General features: G+C 35.8%; 2 protein-coding genes across 4 annotated transcripts; both read right to left on the bottom strand.

The window, feature by feature from the left end:
• On the bottom strand, positions 1–12,758 carry LOC148763936 (protein DETOXIFICATION 46, chloroplastic-like). The gene is made up of 7 exons (XM_088803247.1): positions 12,507–12,758; positions 12,251–12,388; positions 12,098–12,166; positions 776–853; positions 550–621; positions 391–453; positions 1–311 (listed from the first exon to the last, which is right to left on the bottom strand). The coding sequence occupies exons 1-7, from the start codon at positions 12,756–12,758 to the stop codon at positions 210–212; spliced, it is 774 nt and encodes a 257-aa protein (XP_088659373.1). The 3' UTR covers positions 1–209.
• On the bottom strand, positions 12,507–18,070 carry LOC148763935 (protein DETOXIFICATION 46, chloroplastic-like). 3 transcript variants are annotated; one of them, XM_088803244.1, is made up of 15 exons: positions 17,044–18,070; positions 16,771–16,865; positions 16,200–16,308; positions 15,982–16,037; positions 15,647–15,702; positions 15,329–15,467; positions 15,041–15,178; positions 14,883–14,951; positions 14,682–14,792; positions 14,310–14,438; positions 14,022–14,099; positions 13,524–13,595; positions 13,367–13,429; positions 13,153–13,282; positions 12,507–12,645 (listed from the first exon to the last, which is right to left on the bottom strand). In XM_088803244.1, exons 1-14 carry the CDS (start codon positions 17,492–17,494, stop codon positions 13,181–13,183), a joined length of 1,668 nt encoding a protein of 555 aa, XP_088659370.1. In that variant the 5' UTR covers positions 17,495–18,070; the 3' UTR covers positions 12,507–12,645; positions 13,153–13,180. The 3 variants fall into 3 exon arrangements, with proteins under 3 accessions (XP_088659370.1, XP_088659372.1, XP_088659371.1); XM_088803246.1 differs by having other exon boundaries at positions 16,771–16,906; positions 17,044–17,143; XM_088803245.1 differs by lacking the exon at positions 12,507–12,645 and having other exon boundaries at positions 12,827–13,282.
• Between the last annotated feature and the right edge of the window lie 243 nt (positions 18,071–18,313).

Raw genomic sequence — 18,313 nt, 5'->3', positions numbered from 1 at the left:
TGATCAAAGTTTTTTACTCCTTGCACTAAAATTCTGAATAAAGCAGGGATTTACAAATTGTCTTATATAAAAGATTAAACATAACACTGCTTATGGCTATATGCTTCTTTTGGGCTCCTTATTGGGCGCAAAGCAATCTACGCACATAAGATGCATGGCATCTGATAGTAGTCAATGGCATAAGGTTCTACAACTGTTGGATTCTGAAACTAAGCCGCTCTCAGCTTCTTCACTTCATATTGTCTCAAATCTTCAGAGTAGAGTATGCCATTGGGAGAAAGAAGACGTTGAAGGGAGAGGGAGAATCGAGCCTGAAAAAGTTAGAATTTCAGCATTCAAATCATCTGAAACAAATGGCCTGAATGCAAATGTTAGAATGGTTACTCTTACCCATTGGAACCCCACAATTGCAAACCAGCACCCTGGCAAGCCATATACTCTAGTACTCACAAGCTGGGAACACATAAAGTTAGGATGATTTTACTGCATAATCCAAGCAACGTATGAGATAAACAGTAGTCAATAGGGGACAAGGGAACGGATCTCTACCAGCAGTATAAGTGCACCAAAAGCAAAGCATCCACTCATTGACATGCTAATAAATCTAAGCTCTCGTCCAGCCTACAAAAAGCAAATGGATTTGTGATGATAGGATGTAAATTAGAGAAGTTGGCACATGTTTTGTCATTAATTCTCATGATGAAGCATGATATGGACAACTGGCAAACCAAGTTATTTTGAATCGAGATATTCAAACTTAATTAAAGAAACATACTAGCAAAGTGCCTTCAAGGCTGTGAGTGCTTGGGGTCACAGCTAATGCCAGAAAGTATGGTAACAGCACCTTGTGCATCTGCATGTACACAAAAATGAAATACCAAGGATCAACTACTTAAAGGATCCACATGTCATAAATGTTAAATACCATTTTGTTCATATCCTATACCTTCAATCCAAGACCAACAGGAAGTCTCAGTTTTCTAGTGAAAATAGACACAAGATGTTTAGCAAATAGGAAAATATTCAGGTTTGAATCTCTGGGAGTTATATCAGAACAGGAACATAGACCTAATGCAGATTCTTTTCTGCTCATGATGCAACAAACAGCATTGACTGGTGGAAACAGGAAACGATAGATTACAAGTTAGAGAAACATGAACTAATCTCCTGTATGACCTTGGGATCAGGTGTAAAGATATTGGGAAAGAAACAAGGAACTGCAGTTCCAATAATCCCTAATACCAGTCCAAGTGTAGCACCAATGGTGACAAGTGATTTCAGCAGCACTCTAGCCTGTTTGATATCATAAACAATTCAACACACGTTAGAGGACAACATCCTCATAGAAAGATGTTGTACTAGATACTCTATGGTGTACATCAGTGCTGTTGAGGCAGGGAAGAGGCAATTTGTAATACCCCTCACAAAGTATTTATTATAAAATATTTAAATTTATTAAGCTATAATTTTATAAAAATAATAAATAGATATTATTTTAATATTTTATTTATTTACAGTCATGACCTTTGGTGCTTTAATAATTAGGAAATAAAGAAAAGGGTCTTTTAGTAAATAAAAAAGTTTAATTAAAGTCAATTTATTTCTTACGTTTAAGTTAGTGGGATTAAAGGTCAGTTTATTTCACATTTAAGTTAGTAGATAGGTTAATTTAAGAATAGACAGAAACTTACATTAGTTTGTTCATCAGACTCAAACAACAAGCAGTTAGAAGAGCTTGATATCAGGGAAAAAGAAAGACAGAGAAAAGGGAAAGAGATTATTGATTAAGGTATGTTTGAGATTATATTTTCATAGTTTGGGCACAAAAGGTCCTGAATTATTTGTATCCCTTTACCTTTTATTCAAGTCCGGTACTTTTTCGGTACTTTTTCGATGACTTTCCGGTGGCATGATGGGTACCAATGGAAAGGTCTTGAAAAGATCTTTCTAAAAGTTTTTGTAGCATCTTATTTGGCTTTTTGGTTAGGAAGATATGAATTTTTGAAATTAATTAAAAATCTAGTTTTCAACAGTTTTGACAGCCCGACTTTGGGTCACCGGAACTCCATATTCCGGTAATGTTTTTGGTCGTTTCTTGAGGGCTTTTGTAGTATGAAATTAGGTGTTTAATTTGGCATCAATGGCTCTGTTAGAAGCTTCCTGTGCTAAGAGAATTGACGCCTCAAATTAGGCTCGTTGATACTGAAAATCCAAAAATCTGAGTATTTTTGTGACGATTTTGAGAATTTTGGCTTTCGAAACTTGAGAATTTTGTGTTCTTTTTAATCGAAACAAATTTTGGTGTTGTAGTATGATATGAATACTTCATATTGGTATTGATTTCATTAGTGGAAAATTTTTGAGGTAAAAGTTACAAGTGCACAAAGTGGCCCAATTGGCCATCTGGATTCTGAAAATTCCAGAAAAAAAAAATTCTTTTAATCTTTTTAATTTTTTTTTAAAATTTGATTTTAATTAATATATGATAAATTCTGTTGTAAACTTCAAAAATACTGGATATGTGATTTCTACTATATTTTTATATCTAAAAGTATATATATTTATATTTTATAAATTTATTTCTTAAATTAGTAAATTTTATTAAAATATAAAAAATTTATGAAAAATTATAAATATGATTTTTTTACAAGTGAAATTAGTGTTATTTCTCTATCTGAAATTAAAATTCTTACTGATTTTATGATTTAAGTTTAATTTCAACCTTATTGGAAATTTTGTTTAATTCAAAAATATATATAATAATAAAATATTACCTTATTAACAAAAAAAAAAATGTTTCTAAATTGTAATAGAAATCGCTATACACCCTAAGTGCTTAAGATGGTCAACGGAAAGTCGTCTTGTAGGATCTATTTGCAAATTCAGTTCTAATTTTTGTATATATGTGTTTCTCGAAATATTAAGCTACTAGGAGGATTTTCAGATTTGCTACTTGAAAGTAAAATTAACAAAATCAGGTAAGTGATTGATATCCCTTCGGTGTTTTCACACCTTAAAAATTAGCCTCAATATGAATTTATACATGAGATATAATATTTTGTCCTATAATTTATTAAAAATCGAGTTGAACATGCAAAATGTATATGTATATGAGAGTATATGTTGGATTTAGAATGTGGTTTATACAAAATGTGCTTTTTGATTTTGAAATTTGTTCATGACTTTGTATAATGTATGCATATATGTTTTCGCAAATATAAACACAAATATTGAGTCTGAAACAAATGTGCTTTTGTGGTGTATGAGATATGCTTGAGAAATTTGATATTCTGTTTTATGAACTTTGGGTAATCTAAATATATATATTTCTGTTTTGTCTCTTAATATGGCTATGCTCTGACCCTGCCAATAGGGGTTAAATATTGGCCATGTCAACATGTATTCTGTGATTAGAGATTGATCTCCCAATCGCACTACTAGTTACAGAATAGTGGTATTTGTGATATCTGTTCAGTGCAGCCAATGGTTGCTTTTGATATGCTTCTGACCCGTGCCATCGGGGTTAATTATGATTCTATTTTTGACCTATGCCACAGGGTTCAAGTGTGGTCGTAGCATGTTACAAGAGATAATTAAAATTTAAATATTGTGAATATATATATTATTCTGTTATTTGAATGTGAAAATTTTGAAGTATATGATTTTGAATAAGATTACCCAATATTTTGTCTTGGCATTTATAAATAATATTTTGGCCTAAATGTCTTAAGCATGCTTAATCCGACTGAAAGAATGTTAGTTACTTGTTGAGTAGTTAGACTCACCCATTCCTTCAATTTTTTCAGGTTGTAATTTGGTCAATCACACGAGAATTTCGGAGAGTGATGTTTAATCTAGTAGCATTTAAATTGTTTAGGATTTATTTAAATATTATGAACATCGAACTATCGTAATTAGTGTTCAGACTTTTATCTTGATATAGTAGCTTTATGGTTTTGGAGATTTGATTTTGAATATTGTTGAATTATGATCCTCGAAATTTCTATCGACAGATTTAGTTTTATGAACCATTATATTTTTCGGGTATATCAGTCTCTATTAGTAATTGGTATAAGATATATGTTTTAGAGCCTTGCATGTCTATGAGATTATTTATTACAAGTATGCAACGTCTATCATGTCTCGAGCTTGGGGTGTGACAGATTTAGTGGTATCAGAGCTAAGTTAGGCATAATTACCTAGTTACATAACACTTGTGCGAGATTCGAGAGATGGGTAGAAAAAAAAATAGGATTGGGACGTTTTCCCTCCATTCATGTTTGTTATACTTTTATGGTTACTTTGTGTTAGTGTAAAAAAAATGCTAATGTTAATTTTCCTTGTTATGAAAAATCAATATGCCTCCTTGTCGAGACTGCAAGCCTAATCTCGCTGAACTTGTGGCTAGTGCTAGAGTAGTTGGTGCTAGGAGGTCTCGTTCTGAGAGAATTCAAAATCTTTTAATCCAAAATCAAGATGATGTTGAAACATCATATGCTCAGATGGCCGTTGAAATTGACCAACCTCCTGCGAACCCGATCGAGGGGACACAAGGTGTTGTGGCTGGATATGATGATAGAGTGTTGAACTTGATACATAAGGTAGCTGGTTTGGTTAGGGAGCAACGACAACACCTACAACCGGTCCAATAGGTTGACAATTTTTCTGACTGGAAGGCCTTGGGTGAGTTTAAGAAGATAACCCCTCCTCATTTCAAGGGTTCCACAAACCCGGATGATGCATAATTATGGATTGAGGAGATGGAGAAAGCTTTTGATGCCATGCATTCCAGTGATCAAGATAAAGTTAGATTCGCAGTCTATCCATTGCAAGGAAGTGCATATAATTGGTGGAAAAGAGTAACGCGCACTCATGAGAATGACCTTGAGTTCTTCAGTTGGGGGAATTTTCGCAGCACCTTTTATGCCAAGTATTTTTCTCGGAGCAAGCTGTTATAGTTGGAGAGGGAATTCCTTAATCTGGTTCAGGGTAGTATGACAGTGGATGACTATAAGGCTGAGTTTGATCGGTTGTCCAAGTTTGCCACTGCTTTGGTTTCTGACGATGAAGTAGGGCCAAGAGGTTCGAAAATGGTTTGAATGCTCACATGCGCAAAGGCTTAGCTCCATTGTACTTGATCAGCTATAATGAAGTGGTTGATAGGGCAAAATCCTTAAATGCTGTATGGAGAGAGACTCAGGAGGCAAGGAAGGATTTTCAGAAAAAGAGGGTCAGAGATTCAGACTTTAGAGGTAAGAGAGCTTTTAGTAGTCTTTCTAAATTTCAAGCTACTGAAAGGTCTCGAGCTTCTGTTACTTTTAAGGATAGATTTCCTCCTCGAGGGACTCAATCGTACCATGGTAAGACATCCCAACAAGGGCCTAGGTGTTCAGTGTGTGGTGGAGGACATCGAACGGCTAAATGTAGGCGTGTTACTGATGCTTGTTTTAGATGTGGCCAATTAGGTCATCGTATTGCTGATTGTCCTTTAGTTCTCCCAGAATCTCAATCTGTGCAGAAGCCACAAAACTCTCGAACCTTTGAAACTACAACGCAAAGGACTCAGCCCACTCATGTTGTTTAGACTACGCAGGCACCTTCTTCTGGACATCAAAAAGTGAGAAGACCTCGCACTTAGGGGCATGCTTATGCTATCACTCAGTCAGATGCAGAGGCATCCAACACCGTTGTCTCAAGTACACTGTTAGTTGCCTCAGCTTTTGCTCATGTGTTGTTTGATACTGCTGCATCTCATTCTTTTGTATCTGCTGCATTTGTTCGAAAGTTTGCTTTGCCTTGTATGCTTCTAGATTATGAATTATGCGTAGACACTCCAGTTAGAGGTGAAATTATCTCAGATCAGATTTGTAAGATATGTGTGGTAAGGATTGATGATAGAGAATTGCTTGCAGATCTTCATGTTTTAGATATGCAAGATTTTGTTGTAATTCTGGGGATGGATTGGTTAGCTGCAAACTTTGCAAAAGTTGACTGTCGAGGGAAAAAGGTGGACTTTGAGATCCCTAAAGAAACACCTTTTTGTTTTTGTGGTAGTGGTACTTACACTCATTTGCGAGTCATCTCTGCTTTGAAAGCTAGGCGATTGCTTGCTAGTGGTTGTAAAGGATTTTTGACAGCTGTTACAGACACTAGAATGAAGGAGTTGAGGATTGAAGGGATTTCTATTGTGAGGGAATTTCCTGATGTTTTTTCCTGAAGATCTACCTAGTTTACCTCCTGATAGAGAGATTAATTTCTCTATTGATTTGGTTCTAGGAATTGGTCCTATTTTTAAAGCTCCTTATAGAATGACTCCTGCAGAATTGAAAGAGTTGAAAGAGCAGTTGCAAGAACTCCTTGATAAGGGTTTTATTAGACCTAGTGTATCTCCTTGGGGAGCGCTAGCGTTATTTGTGAAGAAAAAAGATGGGAGTATGAGGTTGTGCATTGATTATCGAGAGTTAAATAAGGCAACCGTGAAGAATAGGTATCCTTTACCTCGGATAGATGATTTGTTTGATCAATTAAAAGGCACTCAAGTGTTCTCCAAAATTGATCTTCGGTCTGGTTACCATCAGTTGAAGGTGAGAATTAAAGATGTCCCTAAAACTGCTTTTCGTACCCGATATGGGCATTATGAGTTCCTTGTTATGCTTTTTGGATTGACAAATGCTCCACGTGCTTTTATGGACTTGATGAATAGGGTTTTCAAACCTTATTTGGATAAGTTTGTGGTTGTTTTTATTGATGATATTCTAGTGTATTCCCCTAGCTCAACAGATCATGAAAACATTTAAGGGTTGTTTTAGAGACTTTGAGGTAGAAGCAGTTGTTTGCTAAATTGAAGAAATGTGATTTCTAGCTTTCTAGTGTTGCTTTCCTTAGGCATGTGGTGTCGAAGGATGGGATTTCGGTGGATTCAAAGAAAGTTGAAGCAGTAGTGACTTGGAAGCAACCAAATAGTGTTTCAAAGATTCACAGTTTTCTGGGCGTAGCAGGATACTATAGGTGATTTGTAGAGGATTTTTCTCGTATTGCCTTGCCTTTGACCAGATTGGTACGAAAAGGGGTTTACTTCGAGTGGACAAATGACTATGAAAGGAGCTTTGAGGAGTTAAAGAAAAGATTAGTATCCGCTCCTATACTTACCATACCTACTAGTGATAAGGGATTTGTTGTTTACAGTGACGCTTCCAAAAAGGAACTTGGGTGTGTTCTTATGCAGGATGATAAGGTGATTGCTTATGCTTCTAGGCAGTTAAAACCTTATGAGGAGAATTATCCTAGTCATGATTTGGAGTTGGCAGCAGTGGTTTCGCCTTAAAGATTTGGCAACATTATTTGTATGGTGAGTTTTGTGAGGTCTTTATAGATCATAAAAGTTTGAAGTATCTTCAAGCAGAAAAAGCTGAATATGCGATAGAGAAGATGGTTAGAATTGTTGAAGGATTATGACTTGACCATCAGTTACCACCCAAGTAAGGCGAATAGAGTTACTGATGCTTTAAGTAGGAAGACTTCTGGGAATATGGCTGCAATGATTACTTCCCAAAAATAGATTTTGGAGGACTTGCGGAGGATGGATATTGGTGTACGTGTGCATGGTTCTGGAGCATTATTGACTAACCTACGAGTACAACCAACTTTAATTCACCGAATTAAGACAGCCCAAGCAGATGATCCTCGACTTCAACACATTAAACTTGGGGTTGAATCTGGTTTGAAACCAGACTTTAAAATTCATGATGATGGCTCTTTGAGGTTTGGTGATAGGATTTGTGTCCTCGATGATGCAGAATTGAAGAGAGAAATTTTGGAGGAAGCTCATTATAGTAATTATACAATCCATCTTGGAGGTACCAAGATGTATAGAGATTTGAAGAACACTTTTTGGTGGAGCAATATGAAAAGGGAGATTGCATAGTTTGTAGCTAAATGTTTGACATGTCAACAAGTCAAGGCTCAACATTAGAGGCCAGTAAGATTGTTACAACCCCTCCCTATTCTAGAATGAAAATGGGAACGAATTACTATAGACTTTATATCTGGTTTACCAAGAACCCCGAAAGGTAATGATGGCATCTATGTGATTGTGGATAGATAAACAAAATCTGCTCACTTCTTGGCTATTCGTATGGGAATGTCGTTGGAAAAGTTAGCAGAGTTGTATATGGAGCAGATTGTGAGACTACATGGGGTGCCAGTGTCCATTGTATCTGATCGAGATTCTCGATTTGTGGCAAAATTTTGGGAGACTCTGCATAAAGCTTTGGGTACCAGACTTAATTTTAGTACTGGTTTTCATCCCCAAACAGATGGTCAGTCCGAGAGAATTAATCAAATTCTTGAGGACATGTTGAGAGCTTATGTCATGAATTTTGGGGGTTCTTGGGATCGACACTTGTTGTGGGTGGAATTTGCTTATAATAATAGCTATCAGTTTAGTATCCAAATGGCTCAATTTGAAGTTTTGTATGGTAGGAAGTGTAGATCACCTCTTTGTTTGGATGATGTGGGTGAAAGACAGTTATTGGGTCTGGATCTTATTCAGCAAGCAGTTGAGAAGGTTCAGTTGATCAGAGAACATCTTCGTACGGCTCAAAGTAGACAGAAAAGTTATGCAGACAATAGAAGAAGGAAGTTAGAATTTGAGGTTGAAGATCATGTGTTTCTTCGAGTTTCCCCTGCTAGAGGAGTAATGCGATTTGGAATTCGAGGAAAACTTAGTCCTCGTTATGTGGGTCCGTTTGAGATTTTGGATAAGGTTAGTGAGGTGGCTTATAGATTGGCACTTCCACTTGCTCTATCGGGAGTGCATAACGTGTTTCATGTTTCTTTGTTGAGAAAGTATATTTCGGATCCTGGTAATGTGGTAGAGTTAACTCCTTTGAGACTTAGAGAAGATTTGTCCTATGATAAGCGTCCTATACGTATTGTGGATAGAAAGGAGCAAGTTCTAAGAAGGCAAACTATTCCCTATGTTAAGATCCAATGGAGTAATCATACAGAACGAGAAGCGACATGAGAGTTGGAAGAAAATATCAAAGAGAAGTATCCCCACCTTTTTGACGACCAAGGTAAGAGTTTAAGAGACTAAACTCTTTTTAAGGAGGGGAGGATGTAATACCCCTCACAAAGTATTTATTATAAAACATTTAAATTTATTAAGCTATAGTTTTATAAAAATAATAAGTAGATATTATTTTAGTATTTTATTTATTTACAGTTATGACCTTTGGTGCTTTAATAATTAGGAAATAAAAAAAGGGGTTTTTTAGTAAATAAAGAAGTTTAATTAAAGTCAGTTTATTTCTCACGTTTACGTTAGTGAGATTAAGAGCCAGTTTATTTTACGTTTAAGTTAGTGGATAGGTTAGTTTAAGAATAGATAAAAACTCATGTCAGTTTGTTCATCATACTCAAACAACAGGTAGTCAGAAAAGCTTGATACAGGGAAAAAGAAAAACAGAAAAAAGGGAAAGAGATTACTGATTAAGATATGTTTGGGATTATATTTTCATAATTTGGGTACAAAAGGCCCTAAATTATTTGTATCACTTTACCTTTTATTCAAGTCCGGTATTTTTTCGATAACTTTCCGGTGGCATGATGGGTACCAATGGAAAGGTCTTGAAAAGATCTTTCCAATGGTGTTTGTAGCATCTTGTTTGACCTTGTGGTTAGGAAGATATGAATTTTTGAAGTTAATTAGAAATATGATTTTCAGCAGTTTTGACAGCCCGACTTTGGATCACCGAAACTCCATATTCCGACAATGTTTTTGGTTGTTTCTTTGAGGGCTTTTGTAGTATGAAATTAGGTGTTTAATTTGGCGTCAATGGCTCGATTAGAAGCGTCTTGTGCTAAGAGAATTGAAGTCTCAAAGTAAGCTCGTTGATACTAGAAATCCAAAAATCTGGGTATTTTTGTGATAATTTTGAAAATTTTGGCTTTCAAAACTTGGGAATTTTGTGTTCTTTTTAATCGAAACAAATTTTGGTGTTGTAGTATGATATGAATACTTCATATTGGTATTGATTTCATTACTGGAAAATTTTTGAGTTAAAAGTTACAAGTGCACAAAGTGGCCCAATTGACCATCTGGATTTTGAAAATTTCAGAAAAAAAAATTCTTTTAATCTTTTCAAAAAAAATTTTTAAAATTCGATTTTAATTAATATATGATAAATTCTGTTGGAAACTTCAAGAATACTGGATATGTGATTTCTACTATATTTTTATATCTAAAAGTATATATATTTGCATTTTATAAATTTATTTCTTAAATTAGTAAATTTTATTAAAATATAAAAAAATTATGAAAAATTATAAATATGATTTTTTTACAAAAGAAATTAGTGTTATTTCTCTATCTGAAATTAAAATTCTTACTGATTTTATGATTTAAGTGTAATTTTCAACCTTCTTGGAAATTTTGTTTAATTCAAAAATATATATAATAATAAAATATTACCTTATTAACTAAAAAAAATGTTTCTAAATTGTAATAGAAGTCGGTATACACCCTATGTGCTTAGGATGGTCAACGAAAAGTCGCATTGTAGGATCTGTTTGCAAATTCAGTTCTAATTTTTGTATGTATGTGTTTCTCGAAATATTAGGCTACTAGAAGGATTTTCGGATTTGCTACTTGAAAGTGAAATTAATAAGATCAGGTAAGTGACTGATATCCCTTCGGTGTTTTCACACCTTAAAAATTAGCCTCAATCTGAATTTGTACATGAGATATATATTTTGTCTTATGATTTATTAAAAATCGGATTGAGCATGCAAAATGTATATGTATATGAGAGTATATGTTGGATTTAGAATGTGGTTTATGCAAAATGTGATTTCTAATTTTGAAATTTGTTCATGACTTTGAATAATGTATGCATATATGTTTTCGCAAATATAAATACAAATATTTAGTCTGAAACAAATGTGCTTTTGTGGTGTATGAGATATGCTTGAGAAATTTGATATACTGTTTTATGAACTTTGAGTAATCTAAAAATATATATTTATATTTTGTCTCCTAATATAGCTATGCTCTGACCTTGCCAATTGGGGTTAAATGTTGACCATGTCGACATGTATTCTGTGATTAGAGATAGATCTCCCAACCGCACCACTAGTTACAGAATAATGATATTTGTGATATCTGTTCAGTGCAACCAATGGTTGCTTTTGATATGCTTCTGACCCGTGCCACCGGAGTTAATTGTGATTCTATTTTTGACCTATGCCACATGAATTAAGTGTGATCGTAGTATGTTATAGGAGACCATTAAAATTTAAATATTGTGAATATATATATTGTTCTGTTATTTGAATGTGAAAATTTTGAAGTATATGATTCTAAATAAGATTACCTAATATTTTGTCTTGGCATTTATAAAGATATTTTGACCTAAATGTTTTAAGCGTGCTTAATCCGGCTGAAGGGATGTTAGTTACTTACTGAGTAGTTGAACTCACCCATTCTTTCAATTTTTTCAAGTTGTGATTTGGTCAACCACGCGAGAATTTCGAAGAGTGATGTTTAATCTAGTAGCATTTAAATTGTCTAAGATTTATTTAAATATTATGAACATCGAACTATCGTAATTAGTGTTCAGACTTTTATTTTGACATAATAGCTTTATGGTTTTGGAGATTTGATTCTGAACATTGTTGAATTATGATCTTTGAATTTTTATCGACAGATTTAGTTTTATGAACCATTATATTCTTAGGGTATATCAGTCTCTATTAGTAATTGGTATAAGATATATGTTTTAAAGTCTTGCATGTCTGTGAGATTATATCTTACAGGTATACGGCGCCTATCATGTCTCGGGCTTGGGGCGTGACACAATCAGCCTAAGATTAAAATTTGAGATAATGAACCTTTGACAGATTACGATTGACTCCACATATCAACTCAGGCATAAATGACTGTGCACTTTGAGAGATAGGCTCACCCCATACAGTGCACATGCTGAGTGTTTGAAGCATGACCTAGTGAAAAAGTAAGTTGACAAAATAATGGTTATTGACTTTTAGCAATGCAAGAAGAAACTGACCAAAAATAACAAGTGTGAGTATATCTCACCTGATGAGCAGCAACAGTATGTGTGCCCATAGACGTGGCAAAATATATAAGCAGAGAGTAAAAAGCTACCTAAAACAACACCAAACTGTCTCAGATGAAAGGAGATGATCACAGAGAACCAGATAGTGCTATTAAATGAAGTTTAATGTAAACCTTTGACATCATAGTTACAAATACTGGAGCAGCAAGCGTTAGCACAGCCAGCAGCTCATTGAGTGATGGAATGGAGATGGAAAATGCATTGTACCCTTTCTTGTTCAGAGCTTCAATCATCATATAAGCTGCAACAACCTAGAACATATGCTGGTAAGTGGCGGTGTCAAAAGAATTTCCCGGTCAATTAACACTTAAAATGTATACACACAGGAAATTTGGATCTGTGTTGTCATTTTCAAATTTCCATTGGCACCTGTGAAACCATTGTTGCCCATGCTGCACCAGCAATACCATAGCCTAAAAAGATGCAGAGGACAACATCACCAATGCCATTTATGGCACTGGCAACTGCCAAAGCTTTCAATGGTCCCCAGGAATCTTTCATACCAAGACTGGGAGACAAAAGGAGGGCGTCAGAGTACCAGAAAAGAAAATGAAGTAACAAATGCTCACAATGTTGGCAATTCAACAATGGAAAATCAAAGATTGAAAAGTTAATGTACATATTTTAATGATCTTTGAATGAGATTGGAATAAAATGCATTATCCTAAAACTAGCACAGCTCTGATCTACAGCCTTGGAGCCGTTTGCCTGGCCCGTTGATAACTCCATTAAAAATGTAGCAGGCATCAAATCAGCTTAACTTAACAAGTGGGTTGGAATTCCGTGGGGGTTGATAACATGCAGTAATGAGAATTAAGATTTCGCAATTATAATTTGCTGTTGAAATAAAAGAGAAAGGATCCTAAAAGCCTCATCAGAGGCATAAAAGAATCATGAGGACCTAATCCTCAGTGGCCAACGATAAAATGCATAGGCTGATTCTGCAGTAGCTCAATCAAAGTTAGAGGTGAGAAGTAAGGAATTTGATTCTCCAGCAAAGGGCAGCTGATTGTACCTCTGATTCATCTCATAACAATGATAAACTAGGCAGCTTTTAGATTCTCCTGTCTATACTTGTTCAAATCTTCAGAGTCAAGTATGCCATGAGCTGAAAGAAGGCGTTGGAGAGAGAGGAAAAATCGAGCCTGGAATCAAAAAAGAAAGTTGCTTTCAAGTTGATCCAAGTAGGTATCATATGCATCATTGCAGAGTGAGGATAGTGCTCTTACCCATTGAAATCCTAAGAGGGTATACCAGCAACCTGGCAAGCCATACCCTCCGCTGCTTAGCAGCTGGCACCAAGAGTAGAAACAGTGGAGCATAATGGATGAGCAATTTGAATAAGTTTTAAGAAAGAAAATAAAGGATTTTGAAACAGATCCTCACCAGTAGTACGGCAGCACCCAAAGAAAAGCATCCACTCATTGATAAGCTAACAAATTTAAGATCTCGCCTTGCCTGCAAGGGGAAATGTTATAATGCTAGAATATGAGCTTGAATATAAAATTCTAGATGCTCTAATGTAACCGCTTTATCATGAAGCATTGAACCATGAATAATATAGATAATGGCTGAAGCAAACTAGGACTGAGAATCATATCAGCAAAGAAACTGCTCACCACCCTCTGGGTTTAGTTCCCAAACAACAAAAGCAAGTAAAAGTGGCAGTTTTCTTAGTGATCAACTTTAGATGATCTTTACTCGAGCAAAATTAGTGGAAGACATCAGATTTCAGCACGCATCTGATAATATTATGCATACTATGAGCTAACAGACTGGCACTTCAAACATAATTTCAAATAAAATCTGGGCATAGACACATAAAAGAGAAACTCATGAAAACTTCATGGAAGGACTAAAAGGAAAAGGGTATATAAAACATACCAACAATGTCCCCTCAAGGCTGTGAGTGGCTGGTGTCACTGCAAGTGCAATAAAGTAAGGTGCCAGCACTTTGTGCATCTGCAATTAAGTATCCATTCTCTTCAGCTAAAGCTTGGAATTGTAGGTAATGTAATCTCCTCATATTGAAAGTACTAGAGAGTAGAGACAGAGCAATACTACTCTGGATCTTTCACTTCTAACGTTTCATAGGACTACCACAGAAATGGTGACAACTTGTACAAAAGGAATATAGAGAAGGTCATAAAGTTGAAAATTGCAAGAACTAACCTCCTGTACGACCTTCTGGTCAGATGTGAAGATATTGGGAAACAGCCAAGGAACTGATGTTCCAACTATACCCAATAGCAGTCCTAGGCTAGCTCCAATGATAACAAGTGACTTTAGCAGCATTTGAGCCTGTTTGACATTATAAACTTAGTAGATCAAGCAGACAAAAATTTATTCAATCTAGATGTATGATAGGACTCACACCGGAAGGTACACCCCTGCATTTATCAACAATTATTGAGAATGGCCACGTAACTAATATTATCGAAAGAAACTCTTTAGATATATTTCATAAACGTGGCTCTGAGTGGATAAAATCACCATGCAAGGATAAGATGGCTGCAGCACTAAATGAAGATTTGGCATCAGTACCTTTGGTAAACTTTTGTTGATTCCATATAGCAATTCTGGCATAAATGACTGTGCAGTTTGGGAGAGAGGCTCACCCCACACAGTGCACATGCAGTAGGTTTGAATCATGACCTCCAGTGAAGCACAGACTCAAAGTTAAGAACCAACAGTTTTGAAATGAGAGAGCAAAGATATCGAAACTACCAGAGAGAATTGACTAACCTGATGAGCAGCCACAGTGTGTGTACCCATATTTGTAGCAAAATAGATAAGGAGAGCATAGAAAGCTACCTAAAACATAAAAAGGCCTACGATATATAGGTAAAAGAAAATCATAATTAAGCAAATAAAGCTTTAGAATAATCTAAAATGCAACAAACCTTTGCCATCATCATCACAAACACTGGGGCAGCAAGCCCAAAAATTGTTAGAAGGTCATTGGGTGATGGAATGGAGATTGCAAATGCATTATATCCTTTCTTGTTTAGAGAATTGATCATCATATAAGCAGCAACAATCTGGGAAATAGATTGGTTAGGATGCAACAAGGTTCAAGTTTTTAAGAAATTTGAAACTAAAGATAAAGAAAGAATCTACAAATTTGTGCAGGTTAAAATAAAGATGATTAAACTATGAATGATAAACGAAAAAGTTTTCACTGAGTATACTTGCGACACCATCGTTGCCCAAGCAGCACCAGCTATGCCATAGCCTAATAAGCTGCACGATACTATATCTCCAATTCCATTTATAGCACTGGCAACTGCCAAGGCCTTCAAAGGTCCCCAGGAATCTTTCATGCCAAGACTGGGGGAAGAAAAAGGATAAATCAGAATAAAAAAGATATGGACAAAATCCTAACATGAGTAAAAATGCATGTGCATCCCCATGTAGAAACTTTCACACCTAAAAGCTAGAAAGATGCAAATTAGGCTGTCAAAAAGGTTTAGAAAACAACCAGATTAAGAGAAATGGTGTATATCTACCTTGCACTTTGAGCAACCCATGCAACAAGAACTGCAGGCCATGCCAAGCCACGAATCTATCAACAGAAAAGATTATGTTCAATTAAAAATTAACAGAATAAAATAAGTAGAGGACGATGTCATAAACTGTTTCAAATGATTAACAGCATTAAACAGAGAGCAACATAAGAATAAAAATCCTCTAGAATATTGTTATTCTTTTTGTTTGTGAATATACTAACGGACTACAATTAACGAAAGAGGAGGGAAACAATTCCCATCTTAGACGTTATTGGAATGCTTTTAATACTTTGAAACAAGAAATGAAACACAATTAAAACTTGTCAAAGGTGAACCTGAACATATGTATTTGCTGCTGGTACAATATGTGCATTATTCGGCCCTGTAAAAGCTGGAAATTGAAAAAAAAAAAAAGGAGAAAGCATGAGAAATTACTTGGTGTCATTACAGGTTCTTGTTATCCATAAGGTGATGAAAAAAAAAAAAAACTGAATATCTAGCTAAACAGAACATGTAAACTTATGTGACAAAAGAAACATAAGCTGTCAATTACCAGTTAATGCCCATGAACCAAAGAATTTTGTAAAGAACAGCATGAAGAAGCCACCAGTCAAACTAAGAAAAAGCAAGACAGATATTTGATGCTGCACTTCATTTTTATCCTGCACCATGGTGTCTAATTAAAATACAAAAACAAATGGCATACAACATCGAGAAACCATACTCTAATCAATTGCATTAATGACATAATCAGCATAGATAATTGCAATTGCTACAGAAAAGTACAGGCACGGCAAATTAAGACTGCCTATTGTCAAAATACATCACAGGACCGCAAAATTCATCGAGTTTTTGTTTTGATGGTAAAGCCTGCTTAATGAACATGGTTTGGTAACTTCTACTTTTCTAGCTCCTCTCATCCGCGATTAGCTCTCTCTTTTCCTTTCTGATTTAGACAGATTAGAGCTTTTCAAAAAACATTTAGACCGATTAGAAATCCAAGGGGTGTCTAACGCACTAGGTCCTTCCTTTAAACAAAGAAAACTTTGAAAGATAAAGATTGATGCTTTGATTATCTTGTAACACAAAATAATAGAACTATTTAACAGGTAGAAGAAGCTGACCTCTCTGGCAAGAGAAGTGGCAACCACATTTGATGTAGCAACAGAAAGGAACATAAATACATTACTCATATAATCACAAAGAACCGTTCCAGGGCCTGTCCATTTCCAAACCACAAGGAAACCAATCCACACTCAGCTAACAGAAAAAAATATTTAGTCCCGCTTCATTTTCCAAAAAAATATAACTTCAAAGACTTTTGTCTTTCTAATTTAACCAAAAGCGCAAGATGAATACCCAAATGACAAAAAACAATCTTTAAAAAGAAAATTTACCTAAAGCAGCAAGCTCAATTAAGCTTCCCTGACCAACGACGGCAGTATCAATGAGACTCATCAATGGCCCACAAATCCAAAGCCCTGTAGCGGGGCCCGAGAACTTAACTATTTCCTTCATTTGGTTCCATAAACACTGACTTTCCAATCTTTCCTCTTCTTCTTTTTCATATCCTTGGTCGGGCGTTGAATGCCTACAGATAATATTTTCAAAGCCAGCATTTTGTTTAGTAATTTCAGTGTTGAAATGGGATAGTTCTTGGTTAGGAGCAATGCAGTTTGTAACGAAACAGTTAAGATGGTTTTTAGGAGGGAAATGAGAAATGTGGAAGCGAGGTGAAGACAGTGGTGGTGGTCGTGGTGGTTTGTTGAAGAACGTTGAAAAGTAGCAAGAGCAGGGTTTAAGATTTGGGTTGTGCAGAGGAGGATAAAAGGGGTTTCTGGCTTGCATTCTTCTTAGCTAAAAGACTTGGAGCAGAGAAACCAAAAGGTTACGAAGAAAAAAGAGCAGTTACTGTTCGGAGTTCGGACAAAGAATAACAGTTGAAAGCCTAGTGCTGTTTCTATTATTGCAGTGGGCCCCAAAAGGCGTCCGACCTTCAGAAGAATCTCAGCATCTGACGGATGGTATCATCCCATGATATTCGGCCTTTGGGGTCGGTCCTGTCAAGATCTGGTTCAGCAAATCTGGTCTCAAATTTTCTGTCTGTAAATTGCAGGTTTGATAGGCACCGCAACCTTTGTCTTTGGAGTCTGAATAGTGAACTCTAATGACAAATGTTTCTTCAGACAAGGTAAAAGCTACATCTTTCCGCACCGTCAAACCTCATTTTCTCGAGTCAGGATGTCGTGATCATGTTTGTTTTCAAGTAAAAGAATTTTCAGTAATTGCAGAAGCTGCTTTTGATGAATATTAGATTAGCTAATTTCTTCAGAATCGCTTGAGGAATGGGAAATGAAGATTGGGAAAAAGAAGACGATACAGATCACTGATCATCTAGCTGATACTGTTTGCCGTGCCTTGCTAGAAATATTATGTTCCTCATCAAGAACCTAAAGAATAACGACAGCTTGATCTTTCTTTGGCAGCTAGGACACGCCAGTTTGCAAGAATTAAGCACGACTTGTCAGCAGGAAGAGTGGAGTTTGATAGCTGGTCACTTTCGGACATCCTTTTGCTTTTGGGTGGGATCTTCAACGTAAAGCAAGCCTTTTACAGATACAAGACGCAAGGGCTAAGAGCAAGGGAAAACCGAGCCTGGAAGAGATC

The sequence above is a fragment of the Theobroma cacao genome, chromosome 2 (assembly GCF_053813885.1).
Source record: "Theobroma cacao isolate CCN51 chromosome 2, ASM5381388v1, whole genome shotgun sequence".
Lineage (NCBI taxonomy): Eukaryota > Viridiplantae > Streptophyta > Magnoliopsida > Malvales > Malvaceae > Theobroma > Theobroma cacao.
Note: the sequence above shows the minus strand (reverse complement) of the source record. Positions and strands in the feature narration are given on the sequence as shown.

Excerpts from the sequence above, each read along its gene's own strand:
- LOC148763935 (XM_088803244.1), bottom strand. The coding sequence starts at position 17,494 with ATGCAAGCCAGAAACCCCTTTTATCCTCCTCTGCACAACCCAAATCTT. Across the intron at positions 14,793-14,882 it reads ACACTGTGGCTGCTCATCAG|GTCATGATTCAAACCTACTG; the intron begins GTTAGTCAATTC and ends GCTTCACTGGAG. Across the intron at positions 14,100-14,309 it reads ACCAGAAGGTCGTACAGGAG|ATGCACAAAGTGCTGGCACC; the intron begins GTTAGTTCTTGC and ends ACTTAATTGCAG.
- LOC148763936 (XM_088803247.1), bottom strand. The coding sequence starts at position 12,758 with ATGTACATTAACTTTTCAATCTTTGATTTTCCATTGTTGAATTGCCAA. Across the intron at positions 622-775 it reads GCCTTGAAGGCACTTTGCTA|GCTGGACGAGAGCTTAGATT; the intron begins GTATGTTTCTTT and ends TGCTTTTTGTAG. Across the intron at positions 454-549 it reads TTGGTGCACTTATACTGCTG|CTTGTGAGTACTAGAGTATA; the intron begins GTAGAGATCCGT and ends ATGTGTTCCCAG.